General features: G+C 35.5%; 1 protein-coding gene across 1 annotated transcript; it reads right to left on the bottom strand.

Annotated features, from left to right (window-relative positions):
• Positions 1–568: 568 nt before the first annotated feature.
• On the bottom strand, positions 569–1,288 carry LOC113341775 (dnaJ homolog subfamily C member 12-like). The gene has a single exon (XM_026586526.1). The coding sequence runs from the start codon at positions 1,286–1,288 to the stop codon at positions 569–571; it is 720 nt and encodes a 239-aa protein (XP_026442311.1).
• Between the last annotated feature and the right edge of the window lie 17,473 nt (positions 1,289–18,761).

The following is an 18,761-nucleotide window of genomic DNA, read 5'->3' as shown; positions in this document are numbered from 1 at the left end:
GAGGTTGATTGAAGAAAAGGTCAAAGATGTTGAATTGGTGGACAGAACACCTGAGCTATGCTATTATCCAGTAGTTTGAATGGGTTCCAGCAAATGTGCTATATAACTGGGATCTGCTGACTGCTGTTCTTATATTTCTCTGAATGTTTTTTCCATATTTGTTTTCTCATAAATCTTGTAAGTTGAATACATGTGTGTATATACTTCTTTCTCTGATAAAACTCAAAAGATCTCCAATTTGTTTTTGTTTCCATTATCCATAAAGAGGAAGACGCTCAAAGAAGAATTCATTAGATTAAAAGGAGTACAAGACATAGTACATTAGTACCACACTAGGTGGAATATACAGATAAAAAGAGAAAAGATTACAAGAAAAGCAAAACAAAGCTACAAAGGAAGCTAACAAAAAAATTTGGTGAAGGATTCGTAATTAAATTAAATTATACCAGGGTTTCTAGCTAAGAATCACAAATGAACATACAATCCATAAGAATGTCCAATATAGTCATATGACTTATAAAAGACCAAATAACTTAACCAATTTTTTTTTTTTTTTTAAATATGCTTGTTAATCAACTTGTACCCTTTTTCTGAAGCGGAAGAACATGTCTAACCCTTTTGCTGAATAGAAAGAAGAAGCAGCTTGATAGTATCTTTTCCCAGCAGCAATACCAATCGAAGAAGCAGCTTGGTAGTATCTTTTCCCAGCAGCAATACCAATCGAAATTATTTTACCGATAACGGTCATAATTTCTAGACCTACCAACGACAGCTCAACGCATATATCAACTTCTACTTCTCGAGCTAGTTTTTCTCGAGCTAGTTTATCAGAATCAGGAGAAGAAGAGATACTTTCAGAATCAGGAGCAGAAGAACCACGTTCCAGGTTGAACAGCGTCCTAAATAGTTTTGCTAAAGCTTCTCTCAACTGCTTACGACATCTCTCTTCTTCTTCTCGAACTTGTCTATCATGATTAGGAGGACAAAAATAAGCAACAACTTTATCATGATAATAAGCCATCATTTGGCCAAATTTTGTGGAATCATCCTGTGCACGAGACCTCAATAGATCATCGAAGCGTTTACGCTCTATTTCATCTCTAAGAATATCGTATGATGATTGAAGTTTTTGAAAATTAGTATTTGCATTAGGATCATCAGGACACTTGTCTGGATGTAACTCTAGGGCTTTGGATCTATAAGCTTTCTTAATGTCTGCTTGAGTTAATTTTGCCCCTTCTTCGCCTGATGGTAACCCTAGAACAGCATAATGATCAATTTCCGTCATAGATTCTCTCTTAATCCTAGAAAGATATTGAGGACGAGAGATATTTAATCATATAGAGGAAGATCCCATGTAGATTGGGTAATACGAAGACAAGATTTATATATAATAGCACTTTGCTTAATATGCACGACCAACTTAGCTTAATATGCACGAGAACGTCCACATTGCTATAAGTTGGCCCCGTGGAACGGCTTAATTAGGTTTCGAGACACGGTGAACATAATGGTAACACTTAGCCTAATATGCACGACCAACTTAGCTTTATGCACGACCAACTTAGCTTTATATGCACCACCAACAAGATTACAACAGCACCAACAAGATTACAGTAGCACCAGTAGTTTGAATTCTGTGGAGATCCTAATTCAACTCCAAGTCGTTAACCTACCATATTAAGGAATCCAAAAATTCTTATATTACTGAGAAAGTGTAAACGGTAAGAGAGCCGGTGGAATAGAGAGCATCACTGAAAATAGAATTGTGAAAATCTACACTACATATATTCTTCATGATTAAGTAAAAAGTTCTTACAAAATAAGGAAACCCTAATTCTTTATGATTAAGTGAAACACAAAATTGGTTAAAAAGACCAAAACCAATAATTCCTGGGTGAAAAGGACACTTAGATTTTGGTACTGTTTAAATGGACAAAAATGTAAAAATAGCCAGGATGTAAACAGTTTCATCCTGCCAATTTTCAAATACTTTTTCTTATTTTTTAATTTACACAGGATGCATCCAGTTTCATCCTCACTATTTTTTAAGTTTAAGCCAGGATGAATCCAGTTTCATCCTTGCTAAATTGTTTTTGTCCATTTCACCCATACTAATTTTTACTCGTCCATTTGAACCATGTTTTAAAAATATTTGGACAAATGACCCATTTTCCGTGAGTAAAAAGGTCTTCCAAAATAAGGAAACCGTAAATTCGTGTTTCATTATGAACATAAAATATGGAGGAAGGTTTAATGACTTCATGGGCCTTACTGGACCTAAAATTAGAAGCAAAAGTATAATGATTCTTTTTTTGGGGACCATGGGAATTTAGAAGTTGATAGGGGATGATTCTGTCGCAAAAAGGCAAGCTAATTCTACCTTCCACATCAAATTCTGTAATATTGCGCCATCTGAGATGGAATCTGGGACCTCCTAGAATGCATGAAACCTTTGTGGAAGGGGATGACCAGCTATGCTAGATACCCGTTTTTTTTTTTTGTTTTTGTTTTTTTTTCTGTTAATTAATTTTATTAAAATCTTATAATTTTTTTAAGAAAATTATTAGGTTTGGTTAAGCTAGAATTTTTTTTTAGCCGAGTTCGGCTACTTTTTTTTTTTCTAACAGAATCTAATGGAAGTAATTTAAAAGTAATTTTGTTCAGTTGGGAGAAAAAATTGCGACGTAGCCGATCTCGGTTAAGAGAAAAAATTGTGACGAAACCGAACTCAATATATAGGTTTTCAGAAAAAAAGTTTTTTAGGAGGAAAGAATTACGACGTAACCCAACTTAATATATAACTTTTGAGAGAAAAGTCCGGTTAGGAAAAAAAATTGGAATGTAAACGAACTAGATGTATAGGTTTCAACTCGACCGAACTCTACATTTTTTGAGGAAAAATTGGAATGTAAACGAAAAAAATTTCAGAGGAAAAGAAAAATTAAAACTCAACAACATAAATTTAAGAGAAAAGTTCGGTTAGGAGAAAAAAAAATCAACTCGACCGAACTCTACATTTTTTTCTTACTAACTAAAGCTCAGTTAAGAGAAAAAAGTTTCGACTTGCAACTTTACTTTGTGACTGTAAAAAGTCTCATGTTTTCAAAGCATAACTTGACGTGTGGATAAACTCTGGGGCAATGGTTTTATAAGCTTTCTTAATACCCGCTTGAGTTAATTTTAGCCCTTCTTCACCTGATGGCAACCCTTGAACAGCATAATGATCAACTTCCATCATAAATTCTCTCTTAAACTAAGAGAAAATAAGACGAAGTTTGTTGTTTATATTGAAGATGAGAGATGTTTAATCAGATTGAGGATGATCCCATGTAGATTGGGGAATACGAAGTTGTTGCAAGGAAGATCCCGCGTAGATTGGGGAATACGGAGTTGTAAAAAAGATATATTACCTTGAGAATACTAGCAGTGAGCTTAATATCCACGACCAACTTAGCATAATATGCACACCAGTAAGATTACAGTAGCATAGTAGTTTAGAATTCTATGGAGATCAAAATCCATCTCGAAGTCGTTAACCTTCCATACGAAGGAACCCAAAAACTCTTATTATATGAGATAATTGGAGATTGGTACTTAGGTTTTGTCCAGGACTAGATTTCGGTCTAACATTTTTCTAATGTTAGCGCTTGGTGCCTAGACCACACACTGGCCCGAATTGATTAGGTTAAGTCCTAACTTTTGTTTAGTAATTATTGAAAAATTTATATAAAATGTAATTATTAATGAATTTACTATAATACCCTTTCTGAATATTTAAAAAAAAATCAACTTCTTCTTAGCTTGTCAATACAAATAATCTATGGCAACCATCTCTTCCATCATTCCTAGTAACCGCAATAACCGCAAAAGACATACAACTTGCACATTCAACACACTTCTCAAAAAAAAAATCGCACTCCAATTCAGCCGCAAAAAACATACAACTTCAGAAAATCCCACCTATTCTATCTCTTCTCCCAACTATTGGTTGCATGCATTTCAACTCTTGATTGCATCCATCTCAGTCTACGCCACTTTAATTTCTTCATATCTTTCATTCTCCATTATCGTTTCTCCCTTAGCATCATCGTATCCACCACCAATGTAACATAGATTTGGTTTCCATTTACAAAAGTTAGGGTTTTGGATTTCGATCTAAATCAGTAACCTAGGGTTTTGTTCAATTCGGTAAATAATGGTTTTGTTTGACTCAGACATCAGGTTTCAATTTAATGAAATTAAGATGTTGATTTGAGTTACTAAACCATGGTTTTGTTTTATTCGGTAAATCAGGGTTTTGTTTTCTTCAGAAGTTGGGATTTTGATTTGGGAGATTAATTGATCCAATAGCTTTGTGACTGAATACATCTGGAAAGAAGTTGATGGAGTTTACAACAATTGTGTTCTTAATAAAAATCAAGGAAACTCGATTGATCAATTAACTTAACAAGAAAAAATTAGAGTAGAAAGAAGGAGAGAAAGAACCACCTGATGTCCGTGTATACAGGAAAAGCAACTGCTTTTATTGAGATGTGAAAAGAGTGAAAGAGAATATGTCGGTTTGGTGGAGAAATACAGGGATTTCGAAGTTTAGAAGGAAACGAAGATTGAGTACGATTCTATTTGGGTTTACGACAAGAACTGAAACCAAGAAAAGAAATAATTTCAAATATAGAAAACGTGTTTGAATTGAATTTATGTTTGTCAGAAAGATGGCTTGAGATTGGAGATGCTCTTGAACTGGATAATTAAACCCAAGACATGACTGAAATCGGTTAGAATGGGTTAATGTAGATTGTTGAAATTTCTGTAGGGAAGGCAGGATTTAGTGGATCTGGGGTTGTGTCGGTCATTGATATGAATGTTAGGATTGTGTAGGAATGTATGAATTCAATACAGGAAAGGAAGTATAACCAGGGTTAGAAGAGCAAAACAAACTCATCCGAGACATAGACTTTTTTTTTTCCAGGGCTAGACTTGTAACCTCAGTATTTTTACAGATTTTTATTTTACAAATTTTAATTAAAGTCAGACCATAGACACTCAACAGGGTCAAGATCTGCTCCAGGTGCCAAGCGCTAATGTTGGACAAATATTAGACCGAAGCGTAGTCTTGGAGAAAAAATGAGTACCAAAGTCTAGTAATCCCTATTAAAAAAGTGTAGAGATAGCAAGTGGAATATAACTCAATATAGAATTTTGAGAAAATTTATATACATATATTTTGTATGATTAAGAAAAAAGGGTGTTACTTCCCTCTCTTTTTCCTTTCGAAAAAAAATAAATAAATAAATTAAAAATAAAAAACCTTAGCTCCATCCACTTCTTTCTCAGATTTGGTCCTCTTTGTACCAGATGCGAGTAAGATTTCTTTTATTTCTTCTAAAGTTTTAGTCAATAGTTAATCGAATAAAACATATTTTCTACTATTTTGATGTTTTTAAACATATTTCTTCGCTATTTGGAGCGATTTTTCATCTCCATTTGTGGAATCTGTATCTTCGCTTTCAGTGCGGTTCGTTCAAATCTTCATGGATGGATTGTGGCTTTCTATTCTAGATTGAAAAACATCAATTCTTCAACATGGTATCGCTTTGAATCTATTCTCAGTATAAGAGATCTAGGGCATCCGGGTTCGTTTGGGTATACAAAATTACTGGAAAAATACTCATTTCCTTTAACAGTTCCTCAGGAGTCTTCTTGGTGTTGGGACTCTGTGAATTTATTAAATGATAATTGGCACCCTAAAGGTAGAGTTGCAGATTGGATTGATCCTAATGTGCTTGATGTTTTAGGTATCTCTCAACTGAGCAAGGTTTCTGATTTCATTAAAGATGAGAAGTGGACCTTTCCTGATAGTATGGAGGATACTGTGGTGGAGACCGTGGCTGACATTTCTTCTGTGGAGTTTTAATGTGGCTGAGGTTGATATGTTCATATGAAATAAACTTATAAATGAATTTCTTCTCACAATCTTGAACATAGATGGATAAGATCTTGTTTGGTTTAAAAACCATATCCCAAGACACTCTTTTATATCTTGGTTGGGCTTGCATGAAAGGTTAAAAACTAGAAATAAACTTCTCAATTGGAGAGTTATTCAAGATGATAATTGTATTATGTAGTGACCATGAGAATGAAAATCATCTTTTTCATGCTTTCCCTTTTGCTTCTATCATATGTAAAGGTATGATTTTTAAAATGGGGTATGTAAAGGATATGGAAAGTAGTTGGGATGAAGAAGTAGCCTGGTGCATTAATGCTTTTAAAGGGAGAAGCTATGTTTCTACGGTTAAGAAGCTGGTACTCAATAGTTATATCTATCATACGTGGAGAGAAAGAAACAATAGATTATTTAGATCTCCATTTGCTTCTGCTGATGCTGTGAGTTTTCTCATTGTCCAGGATGTTAGATTTAAAATGTCAGACACTAGTCATCAGGAGGTTGAGAATATTAATGCTAGATTGTTTACGCAGAGATGGAGGATAAATTATTTTTTTGTTGTTCCAGAAGTTATTAGCTGTTCTTCGCAGGGTCCTTGTGAGCCGGACATTATGATTAATTCAGATGATTCTCTAAAGGATGATTCTGGAGGTTTTGGGGATATTCTTCGGAAGTGAAAAACCGGGGGTCTAACAACCACACCCAATATTTCACTTAGCAATCTGTACGGAAAAACTCCAATATACTTTCTAGAGAATCAACTAGACAGTCAGACTCAATCTAGATAAAAAGTATATCAAAGAGTTATATCTCAATCTCTCAATTTGATATATACTCAACAAAATAGAAATGTGCGAGTGTTTATCAAATACTGGAGAGATAACTTGGATGGTACCAAAGACCAATATCCAAGTGTCAATCAATTTAAATCAACAACTAAAAAGTCGGATATTCTAATTGTTTGATCAACGCACAACCTTGATATTTCAATTATATAACAAAATATAATGCGAAAAAGAAATAACACCATAATTTTGTTAACGAGGAAACCCCAAATGCAGAAAAACCCCCGGACCTATTCCATATTGAACACACACTGTATTAAGCCGCTAAAGACACTAGACTACTCCAAGATAACTTCGTACTGGACTGTAGTTGAACCCCAATCAGTCTCCCAATGATCCAATGTACAGTTGAACTCCCTACGCCTATGATCCCAGCAGGATACTGCGTACTTGATTCCTTAGTTGATCTCATCCACAACTAAGAGTTGCTACGACCCAAAGTCGAAGACTTGATAATAAACTAATCTGTCTCACACAGACAAGTATATCAAAGGATCAATCTGTCTCCCACAGATAAACCCTAAAAGGTTTTGTTCCGTCTTTTGATAATAACCAAGGTGAACACGAACCAATTGATAATACGGTCTTATAATCCCGAAGAACAACCTAGAGTTATCAATCACCTCACAATAATCTTAATCGTATGGTAGAGAAACAAGATGTTACGGAATCACAAACAATGAGACGAAGATGTTTGTGATTACTTTTTATATCTTGCCTATCGTATATATCAATCTCAATCCAATCAATCTGATTGCACTCGTATGATAGAAGATGCAAGATCAGATCACACAACTACGATAAAAGTAGTATCGGTCTGGATTCACAATCCCAATGAAGTCTGTAAGTCGTTAACTTAGTTTTAGAAGAAGAAAACCAAAGGTTAAAGGAGTACCGACTCTAGTATACAAACTAGTATCACGCGTGAGGTGTGGGGATTGGTTTTGCATAGATACTATAGTTCCCTTTATATAGTCTTCCAAATCAGGGTTTACAATAAAGTTACCTTGGTAACAAAGCAATCAATATCCACCGTTAGATGAAAACCTGATTTAGTTTCAAGCTGATATTTCTCAACCGTTAGATCGAAAAATTAGCTTGTTACACAAACTTGACAATGCACGCTTCTAGGTTTGTTAACCGTACCCAAACGTATGCACTTGTTTGTTCAACAATAGTTAACCAAAAGGTTATCCATATGAACATTCCATATCAACCACGTTCTTCTTCACCATAACTAGTTCAAATGATTTCAAATGAACTAGTTAGAGAGTTGTTCAATTGTAAGGAAATCTCATGTACTACACAAGACACAATTGAAGAAAAGATGATTTGATTCACTTGAATCGGTTCATGAACTTTTATATCCACGGATTGTAAACTGCATTCCTTAGTCTTTTTAAGTTTAAGTTCAGAAATCATCTTCAGATATATAACCTTCTCAAGTTCGAAGACTAGGTTCGCGGACTTAAGTTACCGGGCAGAGTTTACAAACTCCAACACAAATTCTCGGGTATGAGAACTTTCCCGGTTCGCGGACTGGATTCGTGGACTTAGTTTCACGCAAGTGGTTTGCCAACTCCAGCATAAATTCTCGGGTTTGAGAACTTCGGCAGTTCGTGGACTTGGCTCACGCCATTCTTCCGGTTCTCTTGATCAACAAAGTTCACAACTTTTGGTTAAAGGAATATGACTTATACATAAATGTGTTTCCACAATAGTGCTTATGTCCACCATTGGTTATGTAATCTAAACTCTCATTTCAATCATTGAAACATTTTTAGAGGACGTTATATAGTTGTTACACCATTTCTCGTCAAAGCAATTTTCAAGATGATTGAAACATATCATGACTTTTGTCACATGGTAAAGATAAACTTGGTTAATGTGAAAATCTTACCAACTCATATTTCGAGATATAGATAGGCGAGGTATACTCGTCTCGAAATACCAAATGTGTATAACTACAGTCTATATATAGCATACGACTTCTTGTCTCAAAGAGTAGGAGATAGAGTAGATAGACTTTTGGGTGATAGATAAATTCAAGTCTTCACATACCTTTTTATCGAGAAGTTCCACCAGTTCCTTGAGTAGTTCTTCTACTTGTATGATGAATCTCAATGAAGTCCTTGAGCTCAACTACACTTTCTATCCTAGTCCGAGACTTAGATATAATAGACTAGAAATCAAGACTTATAGTTTTGATCACTAACATTGAAAAACATGCTTGAGATAGCAACGCATGCGAGTTCGACCGAGCAATGCTCTAAAAATCTTCCCCTTTGTCAATTTTAGTGACAAAACTATCAATACATATGGAATAACAAAAAGATAAAGAAACTCTAGTAGCTCCTATTCCACATGTCTAATCTTAAACATTCCTCGAAATCTTCGTCACTTCCAAGTACTCCAATGATCCCAAAGGTTGTAAGTTTAGCATCACCACTGTTGAAGATCCATAGCTATAAATTGACCATAAGAGAACCCATGATTAATTTAATCAAACATGCTCAACATAAGTAAACTTATGGAGACTTAAAAACACTCAATTAGATTAATCACAAGAAAACCCATAATTAATCTAATCGAAATACACAACTAAACTAATCACAAAAGTAATCAATTTAATTGGTCATGCTCGACACAAAGTATCTCATGGAACAACAACTATTTCAAAACAATGACTCGGTCGATAGAGCTCAATATAAGACACCTTATGGAACAACACGGTATGTACACAAAAATTGTGGATCGAAGATCGACCTTATACCGTCGAATAAGCAAGGACTCATTCTATTTTCCATCACTATTTGCACAATGACATTCAATAGACATAATCCTTGAACACAAAAGATTCTAACCTATCTTCCATCAAAAATTTACATAATAGGCTTAACTTTTGTATTTGTCAAAAGTCAATTCATTCTTTCATCAATACATGCATATCAATTCATGAACGACATTACTTTTTACAAAGTATGGGACAATCAAGTTCACGGACGTAAACACACATATCCCATAACAATATTGCAGTATATAAAACCACAAAGATTAATACTGCAAAAATCATCTTCCAAACAACTTTAGAATTTAAATAAATAAATCTAAAAACATTGCAAGATGAAAACGTTGGACATAACTATGTGTACTAACAATAATTTCTATTCTAAACTCTAGTAATCCTTCTCAAAAACAAGAATAAATTCTCATAAGAAGTTTCCTAGGCATCAAGATAAACTCGTAATGCACATATAAGATGATTTGTCCTTAGAGGGTAGAATCAATCTTTTTCGCCCGGATTTCCACCAAGAATAGTTACCAAAGGCGTATAAAATGATTTTCTTAACAAAGAAGAACATACACAGTCATTAACGACTATGCACCATAATTCACATAAAAATGATTTTGTGAACATTCAAGAATCCCATAGTAATGTGTGTTACTGCCCATTCTTGAACTTCCTTCTTTGTGATTAACCAACAACATTCTTGTTAAAATATACAAATGAGATTAAAAGAGTAGTACTCCAAGAATCCAAGTTCCCAAGTCCAAGAGAAGTGGAACAAGTGCGACGAGACGGAGCAAAACACTCGAAAACAAGAGGCAGGCCAAATACCAATCTTAACTCATCCAAATTCAGCAATTCGCATCTCCAATTTGAAGAGAATTCAATGAGGAAGAGAATGCTAAAATAATGGAGTCATTCCGAGTTCGTACGAAGAAGTTACGACCAGAACAAGTTTACCTAATATTGACAAGTATGCATACGGGTTTGCAAACAAATTTTCGTGACCTGGAGCAGTATGCAAACAGGTATGCTTACTTTAGTCCATGGATTTTGATTTTAAACGATGGTGTGCACACGAGGTATGTGTACCATGAAGTCCAAACATCCCGAACTACTATTTTCAAACCTAAACATTTAAGAACCTTAAACACAGATCAAGTTAGGTAGAAATGAACGATAAGCAAGGTACATGGATCATTATAAGAACTCTAAGAAAATAAAACAAAAATATTGCTCAAGTTTATAGATATACCTTTTTAGATGAATCAAATTGAATTTTACAACCATACCAAACATAATCTGTGTGCCCTAATTCTCGTGCTTCCCTCACCGTATACATCCTTGGTGAGAATGCACTTAAAACACACTCAAGTTGTGTTGAGGTGAAAAATGTCTTTCTCACCACAAGTGACTTTTGGATTATCATGAAAGAGATCACTTTTAGAACCTTTCACATCCAAATCCATCTTTCCAAAGAACTCTTTAAGTTCCAACATCATGGATACTGCCTTCTCCATAGTCATGGAATTTTTTGGGAGATCATTCCTTTTCACACTCAAAGTGTCATTGAATTTATTTGGAACCCACTTATGAGTACGTTTAGAAACAACCGGAACCTTCTTCCCATTACTCTATTCAAGATTTATCGAAAGAGGATTCGATTTACTATTCTTTTGCAAGTTAGTCTTTCTCCAACTGGGAACATCAGATCTGTCTTCGTCTTTATGAAGTTATCCTTTTGATAACCATTACAATTGTGAAAAGAATTCGTATGACGTTTGTAGGCCAAAATAGGTTTATCAGAATACTGATTCCTTTGCCTAAAGGTTGGACAGTTACAACCTGTAGATTTAAGGGGATTATCCTTAACATATGATCTTGGTTTTACAACTTCTTGTGATGCCCAAACAAGAACATCATGAAGTTTCTCATTCCTTATACGGAAACGACATCTCCTTTCCAGGTGACCTTTATTTCCGCAATAGTGTAAAACATAAGGAATGTTCTTACCTCGATCTGTGTGTGCTGACTTTGGAGGTTGATATACTTTGTTCTTTTGAACCTTAACTGTCGGTGCAAGTATATCACTTTTTCCATCAGGATAAACCTTTTGTTGAGAAGAATCACTAGCCTTGACAAATTTTACCTCTTTTCTAATACTTGGAGCATCTATTCCCTTATAGCCCAATCCTCGTGTATCACGATGATTTTTACTTGCTCATAGCATAGTGGTTAATTTGCTTGAACTAGTATTGATTCAAGTCATCTTCCAACATCTTGATTTTATCAAGAGAAGCAGCTAAATCATCCTCAAGGAGTTTTTCTCGAGCGAGACAAGCACTTTCTCTGTCATCAAAACTAATTTGTTGAGAGTTAAACCTTGCTTCAGATTCTGCAAGTTTCTCTTCCAACAAAAAGTACTTTTGATAAAGATTATCACATTCAAGTGACTTCATACTTAGGTTTTCCTCAGAATCCTTTAAGATAGATTCGTTAGAACGATTCGAAAAATAACCACCTGTGTAACATCTTTTCAATTTCTTGTTTTCTCAACAGAGATGAGTCAGAAGAGGTGAGACATGAGAAATTGTAAACCCTACGGAAGGGTACCCTTAAATACAAACTGTGTGCAGGGAAGGACGGTGATTACAATATCACCTCGGCCCCTCGGGTTCGCACACGGCATAGGAGTCGTGGCCCGAGTCGACGACAACGGTTCACCCCCCGTATGGTACGGGAGGTAAGTCCAATCGAAACACTCGCGAATCTCCTGTAAGAGAGTTACTGTATTTCTTAAGGTGATCATTGATTGAGGAGAACAAAACCTAACGCGAACCCATGCTTTAAATTCTGATTAGAACGAGACCTATAGGGTAACGAGCTTTGTAGGAAAGTCGTTTGAAAAATATTGGTTACTCTTTTAGCATACTTCGAAGTTCATGATGGTTTCTGTGAGTTGAATGCGTGACTGCGCCGCCTTGTGATAGCGGTGAGGCCTTGGGTATCAAATCTCCACTGAGCTTCCCTCGCCTAAATTCAACTTACTTTGACTCGGACTGATTCCAGAGGGGTTTGCTTAAATTTTAACGAATTCCCTTTCGAAGGATTAGAAGCTGGTCTAGAAACAATCTAAGTGGAGCCATCATGCTTGTTGTTTGCTAGATTTTATAGGTTAGATTTGGTCGAGTCATCCTTGTTTGTTATTGTGTAGAATTCCATTGCAATTAAGAATGTCGAACTGGTATGATAGAAGCCAATACAATGAGTATCGACCTGAATTTGAATATGGACATCATCCTTTCTATGACCATGTTGGGAATAGTGGTTGGGAACACCATCATTTGGAAGGATATGGTGATACCCTGGTGATCCCAATTACTATCCACACATGCATCAGTCTTACTAGAAAGAAGATTATAGTACTAGTTCTTCGTCTCTAGAGGATACAATAAAACTATTGAAAAGTAGTCCTTTTTATGATCCCCCTGTTCCTATTCCTCCTTTAGAAGAGTCCCTCAGGGAGTTAGCTGAGTCGACGCGTAAGTTAGTTGAGATGAATAGTGTAATTCTAGACGAAAGAACTACAATAATGAGTGAACTTTCTATAGAGGAATCCCTCAAGCTGATGACTGAGACGAACGAAAGACTTGCTCGAAATAATCTTACTTTCCAATATAGTGTTTCCAATAATACCCTTAAAAATGAGGATAGTTATTTTCATAATCAAGATGACAAGGTTAGAATTGGTAGCACTACTTGTTTTGATGAGGTTCAATCTTTTTCATGTTATTATGATGAGGATAGTATTGATGGAGAATCATACTTATGTAGGAATAGTGATCAGGAAATGGTTACTCCAATTGAGCTTTACAATGATAATATTATTTCTAGTTCAAATTCAAATAATTTTAATAATTATTCACCTATTCAAAAGGCCGAGGATTTGACTAGAGATACCCTCGTTTTAGACGATGTAGTATTTCCTGTTTACAAAGCCGATAATGATTTAGAGGAACGAGTTTATTCTGAGAATAATGTTTTAGAGTCTAGCGATTTAGAAACAATATTCTTAGACGAAGAAGATAGACCCGTAGAGATGAGTAAAGATGCACTACCTGATAATAACTTAGAAGAATCTCTTGAATATTTTAAGGACTCTGAAGATACGGAAATTCAAGAAATAATTAGAGGTCTATCTAGAGACACTGAAAACTCTAAGTTTGGGGGTGATTATCACTTCCATAGTGCCTTACCTTTAACTCTCAGAAAGTCCCCACACTTAGGACTTGCTATCTGTGCCTCGACCATTTTACAAGATTACCTTCATACTCGTTTTCCCGAGCCTAATGATGTCCAGGAAGAAGTTCAATCGTTAGAAACCCATCCTTGGTTTGATGTGGTTTTCCCAGGCTATGATACCCAGATTGACTTTGTTTTCCCACCAAATAGTTTTCTTCCAAATGTGGGAACGTTTATATTTCAAATGTGTCGAATATTAAGTTGTGAGACTAAACCTAAATGCTTTAGGAAATTAGAATCGACACATTTGCTTAAGAGTGACCACTACTCTCATTGTGGTCAATTTTGTAAGTCAAATCTTATTGACTTAAAGGATCCTCAGTTATTTAGGTTATTATTGTGCGCTTCTAAGATCATATTTGAGTTTTTCCAGACTCTAGGACCTAATGATTCGGATCCCACCTATGAAGAAACGCAACCAATGAAACGATTTTGGCGGGAAATTTCTAAACAGTTTTGGCAGAATTTAGATCGTTAAAATGAAGGGGTTATGGGTCGATTCAATGGCTGAAATTTGGTATATAGATGTGATATAGGTTAAGGAACATAGTATGGGTGACATGATCGATCAAATTTGGCTGGAATTTTCGGTATGATTCACACACCCAAAACAGAGCACGTGTACTGTAACACGAGCAAAATTGAAGTTCTTGTGTGCATGGGGGAGTTCTGCTGGCGTGAATAAGACATTTGGGAGCATGCAGGATCAAAGTTAACGCGTGCATGGGATTAAAAATGGAAATTTTTGTTATTATTGGCAGCCGAGAATATTTGGATTAAATGGAGAATGTATGCAATCAATGGTCGGATTTTTGGCTCCAATTCACTATAAATACAAGGCAAAACAGCTTGGGAAAGGCTAGCAAGTTTGGAGAGTCTTTGGGATAGTTTCGGAGTCGAGAAGAATCAATACAAGATTACACAGCGAAAAGCTTCCTGCTGGTGCAAGGAAGAACACGAAGAACATTAGACAGTAAGAGAAAGTCGTTGAAAAGTGTCGCTTAAGTGCGACAGTTTCCAATTCCTTTCTCCCGACTTAGGAACAACAACACTTCTGTTGTATAGTTCTTTTTGAACGCTTTATATGCGTCGCAAACACTGTTGTAAACCGTTTTTCTCCATTTTCTCTTGATTGTAAACAACTTTTGAGTATCAATGAATCAATTTGAGAGGTTTTTAATCATGATTAGCTAAACCCAATCCCAGGGGTGACGGAGGAAGCCTTTCTCGCAATATTTATGTGGTAATTTTTATTTGATTAATTTTTGCAATATTTATATATGATTAATTGCATTGGAAATAAATGATTTAAATGATTTTTATTAATCAAATATATTTTCTCTTGATAATACATGCTTAGTTTTATACTCTTGATGTATTATGCTTGCGATTAATCTTTGATATTTTGAGAATCTGCTTTTGGCAATAGTTAAAATCAAAATAATTATTAAATTTGCATAATAAAAAATAAATAAAATTACATAAATATTGTTGAATGGTGGAATCATCACCCCTATTTTCTCCATAAAATTTATATCACTTGTTAATTGAATTTTATACATTTCTAAATTATTTAAATCTAAAAAAAAATTATTCCCTTCACAAGTTCGAAAAGAACCCCTTTTACCACTATCTACAACAACTTATGAAAAACATCATAGTATCGGTCTGGCTTCACAATCCCAATGAAGTCTTTAAGTCGTTAACATGGTTTTAGAAGAAGAAAACCAAAGTTTAAAGGAGAACCGACTCTAGTATGCAAACTAGTATCACACTTGAGGTGTGGGGATTAGTTTTGTACATATATTAGAGTTCCCCTTATATAGTCTTTCAAATCAGGGTTTGCAATTAAGTTACCTTGTTAACAAAGCAATCAATATCTACCGTTAGATGAAAACCTGATTTAGATTCAATCTAATATTTCTTAACCGTTGGATCGAAAACTTAGCTTGTTACACACACTTGACAATGCACGCTTCTAGGTTTGTTAACTGTACCCAAACGTATGCACTTGTTGGTTCAACAATAATTAACCAAATGGTTAGCCATATGACCATTTCATAACAATCACGTTCTAATTCACCATAACTAGTTCAAATGATTTCAAATGAACTAATTAGAGAGTTGTTCAATTGCAAGGAAATCACAAGTACTACAAAAGACACAATTGAAGCAAATATGATTTGATTCATTTGAATCGGTTCATGAACTTTTATAGCCACGGTTTGCAAACTGCATTCCTTAGTATTTTTAAGTTTAAGTTCAGAAATCATCTTCAGATATATAACCTTCTCAAGTTCGCAGACTAGGTTCGCGGACTTAAGTTACCAGGCAGAGTTTACAAACTCCAGCAGAAATTTTCGGGTATGAGAACTTCGCCGATTCGCGGACTGGGTTCGCGTAGTGAGTTCGCGGACTTAGTGTCACGCAAGTAATTTTCCAACTCCAGCAGAAATTCTCGGGTTTTAGAACTTCGGCAGTTCGCGGACTGAATTTGCGGACTTGGCTCACGCCATTCTTCCGGTTCTCTTGATCAACAAAGTTCGTAAACTTTGGTTCAAGGATCGGACTTATACATAAATGTGTTTCCACAACAATGCTTATGTCCACCATTTGTTATGTAATCTAAACTCGCATTTCAATCATTGAAACATTCTTAGAGGACGTTATACAGTTGTTACACCATTTCTCGTCAAAGCAATTTTCAAGACGATTGAAACATATCATGACTTTCGTCACATGGTAAAAATAAACTTGGTTAAAGCGAAAAGCTTACCAACTCATATTTCAAGATATAGATAGGCGAGGTATACTCGGCTCGAAATACCAAATGTGCATAATTACAGTCTATATATATAGCATACGACTTCTTGTCTCAAAGAGTATGAGATAGAGTAGATATACTTTTGAGTGATAGATAAGTTCAAGTCTTCACATACCTTTTTGTCGAGAAGTTCCACCGGTTCTCTGAGTAGTTCTTCTACTTGTATGATGAGTCTCCATGAAGTCCTTGAGCTCAACTATATTTTCTATCCTAGTACGAGACTTCTCTATGATAGACTAGAAATCAAGACTTATAGTTTTGATCACTAACATTGAAAAACATGCTTGAGATAGCAACGCATGTGAGTTCGACCGAGCAATGCTCTAAAAGGAAGTATGGAGGTACAGTGATAGCTGCTGCTAGTGGTGGGGGTCCTCCATTATCTGTGATTGCTCATGAGATGTAGGGTTTGGAGTTGGGACTGAAAATAGAAAAAAAGGAAAAGGCAGTCAGTGTTCATATTTCTATTGATTCTAAGGTTGTTTACAATCTACTTACAAACCCTAAATTGAAGCCTCCTTGGACAGTTATGAAAATCTGGAGAAGAATTCAGGCTTTCAAAAGTTCTTTTGAAGGATGAAAAGTATCTCATTGTTATACTGAAACTAACAGGGCTGCGGATTATTTGGATGGGTTGCATACTAAGAGTTAGTGGGAAGAGTTGAGAGAAGAAGATTATTCTCCAGATTTCAGGGAGATTTTAGCAGCTGATAACGCTCAGAAAAAGGTTCTGACAAGAAAAGAGTCAGGTATAGTTAGGTTTTTTTCTGCTTTTTCCTTTTTGTTTATTTTGTTTGCTGGCTTGGATCCTTGTAACCCAGTTGAGCGTGTCAAAAAAAAAAAAAAACAACCAGAGGTGGAGTTGAGAGTATCGGTGTGCAACTGCACAACAGACCCACATGGCTCTCATTTTACTTTCTTCCACTGCTGATTTGGTATCGGGCTTCACCCCTGTCCTACAAATCGGGCGGACTTACAAATTACCCATAAAAATGAACAGATAAGTAAACCCTGTAAAAGAGAACTCGATGAAGCGGTTGCTATCTAATGATTATCATTAAGTTCCAAAATATTAATAATGTATTCGAGCGGGATTTATATGTTCAGCAATACGCCACTACTTTCGTCAAACTTTGGGCCAAGGCGGGACCCGTGGATACGGTGGGCATGATTGTGGATATATTTCTTTGTCTGTATGCTGTGCACATTATTTCTTTTTTGTTATGTTCCAAAAAACTTCTATCTAATGTTGCTATGATTTATAAGGATTGATATCAGTCTTACTAAGAGAGATATCATTTCATATAAGACAAAATAATCTGAAATGTTCCTAACCGTTGGATCGACATAATGGTATCCCTAATAGGACTGGCATCAACACTTATAAATCACGGTGTTTTCCATATTATTTGTAGTTGGTCCCCAATTCTTCCTAATATTAATTTCTTCCTAAGGTCGATTTTCCACAATTATTCACCGGGTCTGTGCAATGTTGTGAAATCATTGAGGTCGAGACTGCCGCTCATCTAAATTTGAATTGTCCTTACAGTTACTGAGTGTGGACCGATTTCACTAAGGCTTCTAGAATTTGTTGGACTTGTCCACTGGATATATTCATATGCTTTTTGAGTACGTCTTGGTGCGGTAATGTTTTATGAAAAAGTCTTGGTGCAAAGATGTATGGAGCAAGAAAATGTACGCTGTCATTTTGGTGTAAATCAAATCCATCTACAACTGGGAACTGGTTATTGCATATGTACTGGCAAGATTTTCACTGGGTATGGTTCACAAAGGTAGAAAGAAGACAATAGTTGTAGGCTTGTAGCAACGCGGCTTCACCTATATCGAGGAAAATCCCGCGATTCGTTTTTGGATGATCAGCGGTATTAAACTATTAATCCTTACGCGAAAGTCATGAGACTGTGGACTCAAACTTTTAACTTTAAAACCTGGGATACGAGATTTTCCAGGGTCAATTAATTAATCTAGAATTATTAAACTTGTAGGTCTTTTTCTCAAGCCAAATCTCATTACAATCACTCTTATTTATAGTGG

Source organism: Papaver somniferum, unplaced genomic scaffold (assembly GCF_003573695.1).
Source record: "Papaver somniferum cultivar HN1 unplaced genomic scaffold, ASM357369v1 unplaced-scaffold_31, whole genome shotgun sequence".
NCBI classification, from domain to species: domain Eukaryota; kingdom Viridiplantae; phylum Streptophyta; class Magnoliopsida; order Ranunculales; family Papaveraceae; genus Papaver; species Papaver somniferum.
This window is presented reverse-complemented; position numbering and strand designations above follow the sequence as displayed.

Coding starts and splice junctions, on each gene's coding strand:
- LOC113341775 (XM_026586526.1), bottom strand. CDS start 1,288: ATGACGGAAATTGATCATTATGCTGTTCTAGGGTTACCATCAGGCGAA.